General features: G+C 39.9%; 1 protein-coding gene and 1 non-coding gene across 3 annotated transcripts; one reads left to right on the top strand and one right to left on the bottom strand.

Annotated features, from left to right (window-relative positions):
- Positions 1 to 1139: 1139 nt before the first annotated feature.
- Positions 1140 to 2638, bottom strand: LOC116319291 (helix-loop-helix protein 1-like). Of its 2 annotated transcripts, none has more exons than XM_039599527.1 (2): positions 2348 to 2638; positions 1140 to 2056 (listed from the first exon to the last, which is right to left on the bottom strand). In XM_039599527.1, the coding sequence occupies exon 2, from the start codon at positions 1897 to 1899 to the stop codon at positions 1471 to 1473; it is 429 nt and encodes a 142-aa protein (XP_039455461.1). In that variant the 5' UTR covers positions 1900 to 2056; positions 2348 to 2638; the 3' UTR covers positions 1140 to 1470. The 2 variants fall into 2 exon arrangements, with proteins under 2 accessions (XP_039455461.1, XP_031594435.1); XM_031738575.2 differs by having other exon boundaries at positions 1140 to 1828; positions 2457 to 2638.
- Positions 2639 to 6411: 3773 nt separating this feature from the next.
- trnal-cag lies at positions 6412 to 6494 on the top strand. Its single transcript has one exon. It is a non-coding gene; the product is annotated as a tRNA-Leu (tRNA).
- Positions 6495 to 12697: the final 6203 nt, after the last annotated feature.

The following is a 12697-nucleotide window of genomic DNA, read 5'->3' as shown; positions in this document are numbered from 1 at the left end:
TTTAGTTGTTTCTCTCTTGGGTTTTTAAATGCATCACATCTTCGACAGGCTGAATTTCCCTTATGGCTGAGACTTTTTCTGCATGGATTACACGGTAATTAAAGCATATGCTATTGAGGAATCTCCAGGTGCTGCTGAGTCTCTTGAGATATCTTATTAAACAAACATCTCTCAATAGCTCAAGATACTCAAAACCCGTAACTATGATGTCAAATATGAGCTATATAATATGATAACAAAAGATTTATTTGGGCCTGCTCTAACCATAATTTAAAAACTGACATCACACCAGGAAGAAACCGCTTACCGTATATATAGTTCTCTAAAACACCAGCAGAGGGCGACGTTGCTCCTTTCAAGGAAAAATAAACTGGATTGAATTCTGAAATTAACAAACTCAAATTCGAATACATGTGCAGGAGGAATTGCATTAAACTTATAATTACATTAAATATATTGTATCAAAATTCTGTGTGATCAATAAGCCTTTGTTTCATCATTTGACCAACATCTCTAAACACACACAAGCTTTGCGGTTCTTTGCTCTATTTGCGCCGAAATCTGACATTAAGCTGAGCCCTGTGTTCCCTATATTCTCAGACGCTTTGTGTTCGGTGTGTAGACCAGTGCGTGTAATGTGCTGCATGCGCAAAGGACTCTCGCTCTTGCTGCTGGAGTGGACATGAACAATACCTCGAGCCCCATGGGCCACATTACAGATTCGCATAAATGGACGACAGGAGGAGCGCAGGCAGCCTCAGACTAATGGAGAGGAAAACCACAGGGGCGAGTGAGCTGAAAGCTACATCCTGATGTCATCCGGTATTTGGGCAGAATGTCAGAACCTTAAAATGTTCGGAAATCTGTTTTGAATGCCCATAAATTAGACCTGTGTCTTCGTTTAGCCATGACTAAGACAAAGGTGTCAACTTCTTTACAGACGCTACAAACAACCCTCTAAAAGAAAATATAAACTCACATTTATTTCTCAGCGTTTTGGTGAAACTTTATTGTTTCTGAACTCTTTCGGATTCAAAAATATTACAAGATGAGTTTGAAAAACAAGATGAGCTTTTTTACTGTTTATTTTAAGCAAATATGATTTGAAAGGAAATTCCAGCTGCCATTAGTAGAAGAAACACAGAACACACAAGTGTTTTACAGTTACATATTATATTATATAAGTATCTCTACAACTTGGTGGAATAAAAACTAACCCCAAGCACGATAGTGCTCCATAAGTTAGTGAATGATATACAGAATGCAATATGTGTATAGAGAAGGTCCCAAAGCATTTTCCATTCTTCGAGTCGTTTTACGGAAGTTAAGTCTCCTGTCCTGCAGCTCATCCTCATAATGAAACAGCGTCATGCAATAATAATGTCAGCGTGGTATTCCATTAGGATACAGACCAGGGATTCCCCAAATCTCTTGTTCTTTAGTGGCTGGTTACGCACTGTCACACTTGTCCTAAACGTCCAGCACGTGATCGAGATATGAGATGTAACAAATCGCGAGTCGCAAGATTTCAATCTTGGACAACTTTTTGTCTGGCGGGAGCGTTGGGAGCAGTTTCCTTAGTTCTGCAAAGGCCAGGTTGAAGGCTACGACACGAACCCGTTCCCTGGTGGCATGCGCAGATCGATATTTAGCTGTGGCTCGCCTCTTGCGCCTCTTCTCCTCCCTGGAACGCGCTTTAGCCTCTCCATCCTGGGTTCCAACCGGCATGGACCCACACTGCGCACCGAGGGAGTCCAGAAGGGTGTCCGTGTGTCCCCAGGGGAGATCAGACTCCTGATGATCACCGCTGAGCATCATATCAAAACCTCTGTTAAAAAAATAGAATAAAAATACTTCTAGGCAAATGAACTGAGGCAATAGTGTAATTTTATAAAACATGCACAAATCATGGATGCAAATCTGAAAACATTTTATGTTCTTCTGGCTATTCCTCAATAAATGGCAATTAGGAACAAATGCAGGGATATGAGAGACTCCTGCTGCCCTTCAGTGGAGAATCTGTAGTATTGCCACTATAGCGACGCTGTCCGAGGTACTGAAACATCAAGACAAGAAAAACAAAGCGAAGCAGCCTTTGTTAGTTTTACAAAAAACAGCTGGTATAATAAGAATAACACACATTTATGATATCTTTCTTGAAGATAATATTTAGTAGAACAGTGTGCAGGAGGAACCTCGGATTGTTTGTGTTTTTATCTGGTAATCTTTCAACTTTCTTGCAGATTGCGGCGAACCAAACCTAAAAAAATAAATAAAATAAAACGGAAACCGCGCAGAAGACCTTGGAGTAACGACCGTGGAACCAAAAAACAAAAGCTGAACTTACCTTGTGCATTCAAGGAGCAGGCTTCATCTCATTCAGCAATATCAAATATTTAAGCTGCAGGTAAAGTTATCTCGCCAACAGCGTTCATGGTGTCTGACTCTTGATTTACCCGAGTGGAGAAAAAATAGATGAAACCTGGACTTGAAGTGGAGTAAAAATCAGTCCTCCTGGTCTTTTCCTTCCATCACACTGTCACTGTTGTATGGCTCCATTCAGCAGCAGCAATTTTTGGTCTTCTTTACCCCCCACCTCCCCTATGCTTCCTCGCCTGTCTGTGCGCAGGATTACTCGTCTTACCATACGGAGCTCAGTGACGACAAGCAAAACGGATGACGCTGTCTTCTTTCACTTTTATTAACCAGCAGGTAAAAATAAAACCTGCCTGCGTTCCCTGTTTTATCAGATTTGTTTTTGCAGGCGGTTCATTTGAAAGGTTAAAATCCAGTCAACTAAATTTAAAGTCCACTTGACGTGAAACTTCTGCTAGTGACGTCACATTCCCCTGGCTCTTATTAGCAGAAGGTCAAGTGAGCACCTGTGTCTACACAGAAGGAAAATCAGAAAGCCGGTGGAATATCTGCCGTAATAGCCTTGACCTGATGCAAGACTGAGTCATATTTGTGAAACTGGAGAGTTAGAAGTTGACGAGATTGCTAGTAGAAAGCTGTAGATCTGCAAATCAGTGTGCACAACTCTTTCTTTGGACTAAGGAGGGGGGAACGTTTTTAATTTAATACATATGAAAACCTAATTTCATGCAAGTTATGCATACCATGCATTGATATCCATTCTTATATTGAGGATTAGTTTTTGTTTTTTATACCTCGTCTAGTCCAGTGTGCTAGTTGCAGAGCTGTGGCTATGACATTTTGATCTGCTCATTTCTGGAAATGTCAACGCTAATCATTACTAACATAATCACTGAGAGTAAATCACCACTGAGCCTCCACCTCTGTGTTGGTAGTGGAAAATGTTTCCTCAGACGCTGTCAGAAATGGCACAGTAAATGCTCAATTGGGATCGTGTGAAGTTATTGAGATGGCCTTGGCACATGGCTAACGTCATTACCGTTCTCTCGAAGCGGCTGTATGACCATTTATGTGTTGTCGATTTGAAAATGGCGTGGATATGATGCTCATCACAGGAAAAAAAGAGGCGCACGTTATGACAATGCTTTCTCAAAATTGCAGTGTTGGCAAACATCAATATTTATGTGGCCTTTTCAAAGAGGACTTGACGGACATGATGGCATCCTTTGCATTTCTTTACAACGCTTAGATCTAATGTCAATATATCATTGACTTTTTCTTTTTTTCTTTTTTTTTTTTTTTTTTTTTTGCAGGACTGTGAGCACTTTGAACATCTGAATGAATAAATTTACCATCATTGCTGAAGCAGTGATGATCAGCTCTGCCTGTAGCTGGCTGTAGCTGTAATCTTTCTGTAAGTTTTTATTTATGCTGTGATATCCTATAAAATATAAATGCTGGCCAGTCTGGCCCGCTGGCAAAATCACGCAATCTCTTTTGCCATCATCATGAAAAACCAGTACAAGGATAATTTTTTATTGATCATGAATAGTAGGAACATTCACAGTAGAGAAGGCATGCAGCAGCTGGAATAAAAGACCATTTTATATACAGCTCCTTGTAATTATCAGTGTAAATACGGTTTAATCAAACTAAGATAAAATCATACATAGCCTTGTAATGACTTGCTTCTTGTATACTGTAGCCTGAAAAATGCTTTGCTCACAGATGTCTTGCAAGGTTACATCAGGCTGGCTTTTGCAGATATATATTATATATGCACATGCTCTGTTTCTGTGCTAGTTTTTCTATTCTCTTTTACTCATTGACCTTCATTTCTCTTCTTCTTTGACTGCACAGTTTGGCTTAATGTCAGTAGGTAACATCAGAAAGTCAAGGATATACTGCAGATTCTGGAGAAGCTCAAACAGTTGCTCCGACAATATATATATTTTTTAAAATATCTGACGCCAATGCAATATGATAATTAAGCAGAATTACTAAAAAAAAGTCCATACTGAACCTTAGTCAACCTTATTCAAGTCAAGCAGCTGTGACAATAAAGTCCAATTGGTCTTGTATCGTCTCCTCCTTTTCTTATTGGTTCTTCTGGGTTTAGCTTCTCATCTGTCTCAGTCTGGACACCATCTGTTTAAAGGACACGGACACAAGCCTCATATTCACATCTCCTCCTTCTCATCTGTTCATAACACTCACGTAAACCCGGGCATTATGAACATGCATTTGCAAAATCTTTGCTTACACACAATAAAAAACCAAAAAACCAAAATCAAACTAAATGTCCTGTTTTTGTCAAAGCTTATATTTTTACTGTGGAGAAAATATGCCCTGGTGTCCCCCCCCCTTTATTTTTATTACTTTCCAGAACTTTACCTCCATCATCATTTGTCAGCTTCTATAATGAGTTTGCAGCAAACAGCACAGTAAATGTGAATGAGTTAAAGTAGTTAAGGTTTATTGTGTTCCCTATTCCTCCCACTCAGTCTGGTTAACATCTGCTGTCATATTTCGTTTCTGCTGATTTGGACTTTGGTGGCATCTAATCAATCAGCTCAGTCCCCATGGTGACAGGGAAGGAAACAAAGAGGGCAACAGAGGAGGGGAATAACAACAGTGAACAAAAACAACAGACACAGAGAACTCTGATGTCTGAAGACAACATCAACCTGTGAGCAAATTGTCCGAATTATTATCAAGCTTTGTTGTAAAATTTAAGCTGACATTAAATAATTAGTAAAATAGTAATTAATACAGAGAATGTTCAATAGAAAAGAAAATACTAATGTATTAACAAGTCTTCCCATGTCACACAGAGGTGTGCAACATATTAGAGATAGAGGGAGACATTAACCATAGAGAACTTTTTCATGCTTGTGCTATAACATCAAACAAATATCCGGGAGGTTTGTGTGTCATCCACTCGACAGAGAACACAGCGCAGTGTTTCCCTGCTAGACACTGCCACAGTTCAGTGAACATCTCTTCACGGTGTTGCCTTCAGGGGCTTTGAATTTGGAAAAATCTATTTGCTTGACAAACATATAATAAGTGACTTATTATCCAGATTAAAAAAAAGTACTGAGGGAGGATCAGGAAGGGGCTGGGCGCGCGCGCTAGCACACACATACGTGCGCGCGCTTGCTCGCTCGCTGATGTACGGAAACAGAGCAGAGGTGTGCCTTTTAAGAAATGCATCACTTTACAAAGGCACAAAATGTGAAAATATAGATTCAGAAATGGCAACATGTACTTGTGAAGAAACTGCACAACATACAACAGAAAGGACATTTTATGACAAAAGAAACAAGAACCAACAGAGTGATGGTGCACAAAATCTGCATACATACCAGTTTTTGCTCTTTAAAAAAAAAAAAAAAAACAAACTAGTTTAGAACCAAACTTCTTGCAAAGAGAATCGTGCACTGTTACTAACTCTGTGTTTCTCAGTATGACTCCTTAAAAGGGAATTTTAAGGTTTAAAGTTTCACAGTCAGTATAATATTGCTCCAGGACACCCCCCTGGATCTTTTCCTAAAGGCTGATGCAGCAAACCCATTTGTTTCCCTGCCAGGCAGCAGTGCTGAGGTGGTGCCAAAAGTCTCCCAGTAAATCCCGGACTTGTGTTTACTTCTGGTCATTGCAGTGATTAAACCAGTGACATTAATCTGTGAAAGGTTGCAGTTTGCATGCTTCACAATGATTCTGTTCTGTCAGTAGCAACAAATCATGACTCACCATCTGGATGCCCATTACTCACTGTTGATTTTTACAGTTTGTGATTAAACCATAAACTGCATCAAATCAATGTGTTGGGTCCAAGAGAACCGAATAATGTCGCCATCTAGTGGTAAGTCGCAAGTACTCAATACGATGGAAAAGTGGAGGGAGCATGGAGAATTAATTGTGTTATTCAAATATTTGTAATCCATATCAAATATATTCAGTAAACCCACTATATGAAGTATGACCTAAAAATAACACAACAAAACAGTTTTTCAATAACATGTCGCACAAGTCAGGATGGCCGAGCGGTCTAAGGCGCTGCGTTCAGGTCGCAGTCTCCCCTGGAGGCGTGGGTTCGAATCCCACTTCTGACATCGTCTGTTTTCTGTAAATCTGAACAGTTTCCATTCTGACAACTGCGAGGCTTAGAAGTATGAAAAGTTTATAAAACGTCATATCGAGTTCCTGGTTGATGTCATATTGCTCAAAATGAATCCACTAGAGGGCACAGCTGGCTCTTTTCAGTCTGTACATCCAGTAAAGTGGCATAGAAGTCTCAGCGAAAAAAAGTAGAATTAAAAAAAGAAAGTCAAACTGTTGCTTTTTAAATGAACTCTTCAGACTAAGCTCAGTGCCTCGTACAGTGAACCATGAAAAGCTTCTTGATTTGAAATCACACAGAGTTTTTGGAGTGATCGAGCTGCTTGTTATTATTTATCAGTAATGTCGGTGAAAAATAGAATTAATTATTTTTGACAGTAGTGAGTTTACTTGTGAAATCATATCGTATGTATGTCGAGCTAAAGAGTTTCAACTCCTCTTATTTCTCAAGCATAAGGCAACTGCTTCTCTCAGCACACACGATTTTCAGTCCAATATGAATGAGTTTTATATTTTATTATAATTTTTTTTTTTTTAAATTTTTACATCTGTAGTTGTGACTCCATAGCTGCTGTTACAAAAAAAAAAAACAACTTTTTTGGTGGAAACGTGTAGATCTGGTTCCAGATTGGGCACAAGCACCAAATATATTCCCAATAACATTTATTAAGCTATTTATTTACATCTATCTATTCTTTTTTTTATATCAATATTTTAATACTGCTATATATCTTTAATTTGTATGTATGTGTTTTTACTTTAGAGAAATAGAAATACAACTGCAACACTTTGCATTGTCCACACGATGGCACTGTAACTCACCTTTTTCTGTTAATACCCACATAGATAAGATTGATATGTAATTATATTTGCTTCTTTTAATGCCCATAATTTACACGACCGCAGGCTAAACTACAATCTAACGATGGTTTCATCTGTGTGTAACTATGTGTTTTGAATCCCCACCGCAACGTGTGATCAACCACGAAAACCCACTCCTGGTAATTGTGCAACTGTAGGTTGAGAGGATCACTCAGCCACCGGACTCACGTAAGCACAGCAGAGCACACAATGTTGCAACAAAACAGCCTGGGATCGAGTAGCTGGATGTATCGCTGTAAAAACATACCCCCCAGCAAAACACATGATCCCTGTCTGTTACAACAAACGTACAAAGGGAGGGAATGCTGTGACAAGCTCAGTGAGAAGCACAGTCAAGAGCAGCACACTAGAGTGAAGTTTAAGAAACAGAAGAGCCACAGAGATGACATAAAACGTCTCATAAACACTAAAATGCGTCGCAGTTTTCCAAAAATCTAAGAACTGCTTTGACAAATGTCTGCCAGTCATTAAAGATGAAGTCAGGCTCAATAAACTAGAAAAAAAAAAAGACAGACCACAGAATGAAAGATAGCTGACAGTGCTTAGGCTATACTGTATGTCTCATTCAAGTGGCATGCTGCTATGCGTTAATATGCAGCAGTTGCTCGTTACCCACCTCCTCCTCACAGTGGCTGGGATAGAGAGACTTAGGACTGCCTTTGGTCCCAGATGTATGCCAGCTCATGTCTGCCTTTGATGCCTTGTGCTGGCTCTAATTTTTTTTCTTTTTTACAGGGCAACTTTCATGAGTGGGCTTCACCTCCGGCAACTGTTTCTTTGCAGAAAACTAATGCAAAGGAAAACAGTGCTGGAGACCAGTAACAGTAGAGTGAGAGGATCACTCAGCCACATCTGTTTCATGTGGCTTGAAGACTTCAGGAGTGGCACACCATACTGAAAAATCCCGAAGACAAAGAAAGAAGCACACACGCTCAAACATCTACAGTTGCTGCACAATAGACCACACATGCAGAAACGCAGACACACATGGGCTCTGTCTCTCTCTCTCTGGGTTGGCCCAAATAGGAAAAGACTCACATTGTCTTGAAGTAGAAGAAATACTTGGATTTTTTAAGTTTAAAATAGGCTAAATCTCCAACTTACTTTCAGTGAATCCACATAAAAGTGCTATCCATTCTCAGTAACAGATATATGGAAATAAGAGGCATGAGAATTAATCCTGCAGTGGCAGCTGGCTGATTGATGACCTCGATTGCTAACTGAGAGCACCTTAGTGCGGCAGAGCTAGATGGGCATAGAGAAACAGCTTGTTAGGCTTCACACTAGCCTGAGCAGCTTGCTCACATCAGTAAGCCATCATTCATAGCTGACACTTTGCCTCAGAAAAAGGAATTGTCTTTGTCTAGCTTTTCCTGGTAATTGTGGAAAGTTTTGCTTCTGATTAGACTTAATCTAATCTAAATATTTCTTTTCTTGGCAGCTTGGAAAGCCTTGACTGTGTGTGCTCACTAGAGCTTATTCAGCACTGCCGCCAAAGATGCTGCTGTGCAGGTTTTAACAGTTAGGAGCTGCACAGCAGATGTAACAGAGCTGGCATGGCATGAAGTCACTGCTACTGCTGTGGACATCAGCGGTATAACTTCGGGTTGCAGGAAAAGTAAAGAATCACAAACACGTGTGTTATGTAGGGAAAACCTGCATAACTGGTATGGGAGGAAGGGAAACTGACATGAAAGGGCAGGATTAATTCAAAGAGGAAGAGCTTTATTATTTTTCAGGTAGAGCCTGAGTACCTGAGAGGATTCGTGTTGCCCTGTAAACACGTGTTAAACCTAGTTGTAAACGTTTTTTATTAAATCCTCAGTTACTCATTCAGTGTTCTTGCAATCATGAAAAACTGGATGGATCAGGCGCTTACACTGCTTAAAAGAATCAAATACCAAGGGAGCTTTCACAGTAAGGGCTCACAAGAGATTTTTTAAGTACTGTCTGGTTATGTGGAATATTTTCCCCCCACTGAATCTGTTTACTACTTATACAGAACAAGAAAGCCATTAGGTCTTTAACCTCTGGGAGTTCTGAGTAAGGGTTTAGTGAAGATGGCATTAAAAGAGACTAAAAGTCACACTGTGCACACTGCCAGTGTGTTTCACTACAGATGAAAAAGCATTAAACAGGCAGATAATGGTGGACATGATTTACTACAAACGCATATCTTTTTTTTGTCTCTTCAGAAAGGCATCCTGCACAACTGTGGCACCCAGGTGCTCAGATTTTCTGGGATCCAGCTCGTGTTTCTTCTGAGCCCCGCAACACTGTGCCAAAGGGCTTGCGTGCATGACTGCAAGCCTTCCAGGGAAAAGAGCCACTCTTCTTTTACTCACTCCTTTGATTAGGAAAAGGATTTCCAGCTGAGGCTCGAGGTCCTTGAGAAACATGATAGCAAAGAGTTTAGACTAACAGTGGAGATCCACCTGCGCAAGAAGCTAATAACAGTGTTTGTTTAGTTAATGCCAAATTAAAGCTGCTTCTATTCTGAATTCATTCAGTAGAACATTTTATTTTCCAGTTAGACTTCCTACATGGTAAATATTGTCATTAAGGCCTCGAATGCCCGCAGCTTGTCTTGTGTTTGAGGTATAGACAGGATGTCATAAAAACATCTGTATGATGTAAAATATCACAGGCCGAGAAGGAAATTCTAAAATTTTGGCAAATGTGTTATATAGTGTGTAATTTCAGCTGTTTTTAATATAAAAAAAGGTTGAAGTATATTTATCAGAGAAAAATCAGACACCAGATGAAAACTGACTTTATGAAGTAATCCTATTTGCCTTTTACTGGTAAGCCCACTCCCATTTACGCTGCTCATGTGGTGAAGCTTGCGCTTTGTCTCGTTCTGGCGTTTTTGTGTAAAGCTTCGACTTGTATGTTTGGGTGACCTGACTGAATGTTATTTTGAACAAATCAGTCGTCTTGCATGCCATCTGGGTGAAGCTACGGTGCAGTTTGTAAACAAGCGCTCTGGTGAGTTAAGGGTCCGCTTCCATGCAGGAGCGAGCTCTGTGAAGACGCATGAGTGGCTGAGGCCTTTTCCCAGAGAAACAGCTTTTGTTTGGGTATGGAGGAAATGAGACGGGGGGAGGGGGGATGGAGGGGGGGAGGCACACTTAAGGAAATGGCCTTGCACTCAGATGTGCAGACCACAGCCTGTGACATGTAGGGACTGGATGGCGTGTATATTTCACAGCTTAGGTTTCACAAGGTCACTGGATGTTTGTTTGTCTTAGTCGGGTCCAGCCTCATAATCACCTGTCTTCATAGCAGGAACATTTTCAGATCATTTCCTTTTTTTGTTGTAAAAAAACAAAATAGAAAAAAATGCTGTTGAGGTAATTACTAAAGACGTCATGCAGGTCAGTGGAGGCTTCATTATTTTTGTTATAGGTTGCTGGGAGTGGACGTTTATCAGCTAACTTCTTTTTATCACATAACATAGCAAATTTGACATATGTAGCTCATTATGGCCTAATAATTAAAAAAATATGGCAATCTTCCATCAGTAAATCTAGATAGGAACATGAGAAGATTCTGAGGAGCGCTTTTTCTGATGATGTCATGGTCCCAGACACAAAACTATATAGTGCTGGAGTCTGAAGTGTTTATGTATGTTAGGGCTGTACCATGCTCTGTGATCTGGTGTCCATCCTGCTCTCCCATTGTCCATATCAGTTCTCCCACCCTGTCTGCATTGAAGGCCATTTTTGGCTGGTTCAATGGGAGGAAGTGGGCACCATCTTATACCAGTGATTGAAAAGTCTCTGGAAAAACAGTGCTGGAAGTCCAAATGCAGATATTCATTCAGACATAAATAACAATCTCACGTTGTGACCTGAAAGTAGATCTGGTGGACGTAACATTTCCCAGGCCCTCTTTATGTGCAGTATATGGAATATATATTTTTTTAATTGTACAAAAGCAAAAGAGTAAAAACCACCATGTGCAGTCTGGTGTTATAAGGTGTAGTGTAATTTTTCTTTTCTCATCAGTGAGTTCCTGGAATTTTCGTTTGCTGCCTGGCAAAAACTGACACATGTAAAACAAAGGAAATAACACATTAATTAAGAGGCATTCAAGGAGCAAGTTCCTTTTTTTTTTAAAAACAGAGGAAGACTCTAGTTAGACGTTCCATCTTTATTCCAGACCATTCAACACATTCGCACTTCTTATCAAATGAGCTGATTTTTTTTTCTGTAGCCTTCTTTACAATTCAGCTTATTTCTGCCTAAAGAAAGTCTGTAGATTTAAGACACTTCTGCATTGGCTTTACCTTTTAGACCCAGAAGCTCCATAAAATTTTATTTGCAGTGTATGACTGGGTACTCATCTAGTGTCATTTTTAAACATACATGGTTTGTGCTCCGCTGTAGCCGGACATCGTATAAAAACTCACAAATGTTTCCAGGAGGTGAGAACAAGCCACACAACGTTCACCCAGTACAAAGGACAACTGCAGAGCTACTTTTTCTTTACTCTTGTTTTTGAGTTTTTGTTTTGAGTGACTGATTTACTTTAAGCACAACAATCTTTTGATTAGGTTAAAGAAAAGATCATGGATTGGGTTAAAATATATGCTTTGACAATGTTAACTGCATGTTAGAACGTCAACTTCCTTCAACTGTAACAAGCTTCTCTCTCATTTTCATTGTAAGTGGCACTGCCAGTGAAGACACCGGCTGAGACCTTTGGCTGTAGTTTCACAGCATCTATTTCAGTCTCTGAGGGACTAAGTAGTAAGTAGTACACAAAAGAAGTTCTTTGAGACTGTCCTCACAGTTGTAGTGAATGTGTTTATTTTGACTGCACACTTCAAGAAATGTATTTCTCAAAAAGTTCAAAGGTAAATATGAAGAATTTGCAGTGTAAAGTAAACACTTTCTTCTACTCTAAATCGCAGAGTAAATCTCTGTGAGCCAGATATGACTGTTTGTTCTTTGTTAACTTTTGGGAGTTTTGATTAGGTCATAAATCGGTCCTTGTGTTTGCACCAGATGTCACAGGGTTAACAACAGGCCAGGCTTTAAATATGATGACTCACAACAGAGAGGGGAGAGAGAGTGGGAGAGAGAGAGATGGTAAAATGCAGAAGAAATACGAGGCAAATTATTTATATCATCCATCCTCTCAATCTTTCAAGGGTTACATTAAAATCCAATCGGTTATTCCTCGACAAAGAAAAATGCAGCTTGTCGAACTTTGCCTGCGTGTGAGAGACTGAATCCATGTGTGCTTGTACACGAAGAAAAGCGAGGCGCGCTTCAGGCCACTTCTATTAAGACTGGCAGCAGGAAAG

Source organism: Oreochromis aureus, linkage group 16, assembly GCF_013358895.1.
Source record: "Oreochromis aureus strain Israel breed Guangdong linkage group 16, ZZ_aureus, whole genome shotgun sequence".
Classification (NCBI taxonomy): Eukaryota; Metazoa; Chordata; class Actinopteri; order Cichliformes; family Cichlidae; genus Oreochromis; species Oreochromis aureus.
This window is presented reverse-complemented; position numbering and strand designations above follow the sequence as displayed.

Excerpts from the sequence above, each read along its gene's own strand:
- LOC116319291 (XM_039599527.1), bottom strand. The coding sequence starts at position 1,899 with ATGTTTTATAAAATTACACTATTGCCTCAGTTCATTTGCCTAGAAGTA.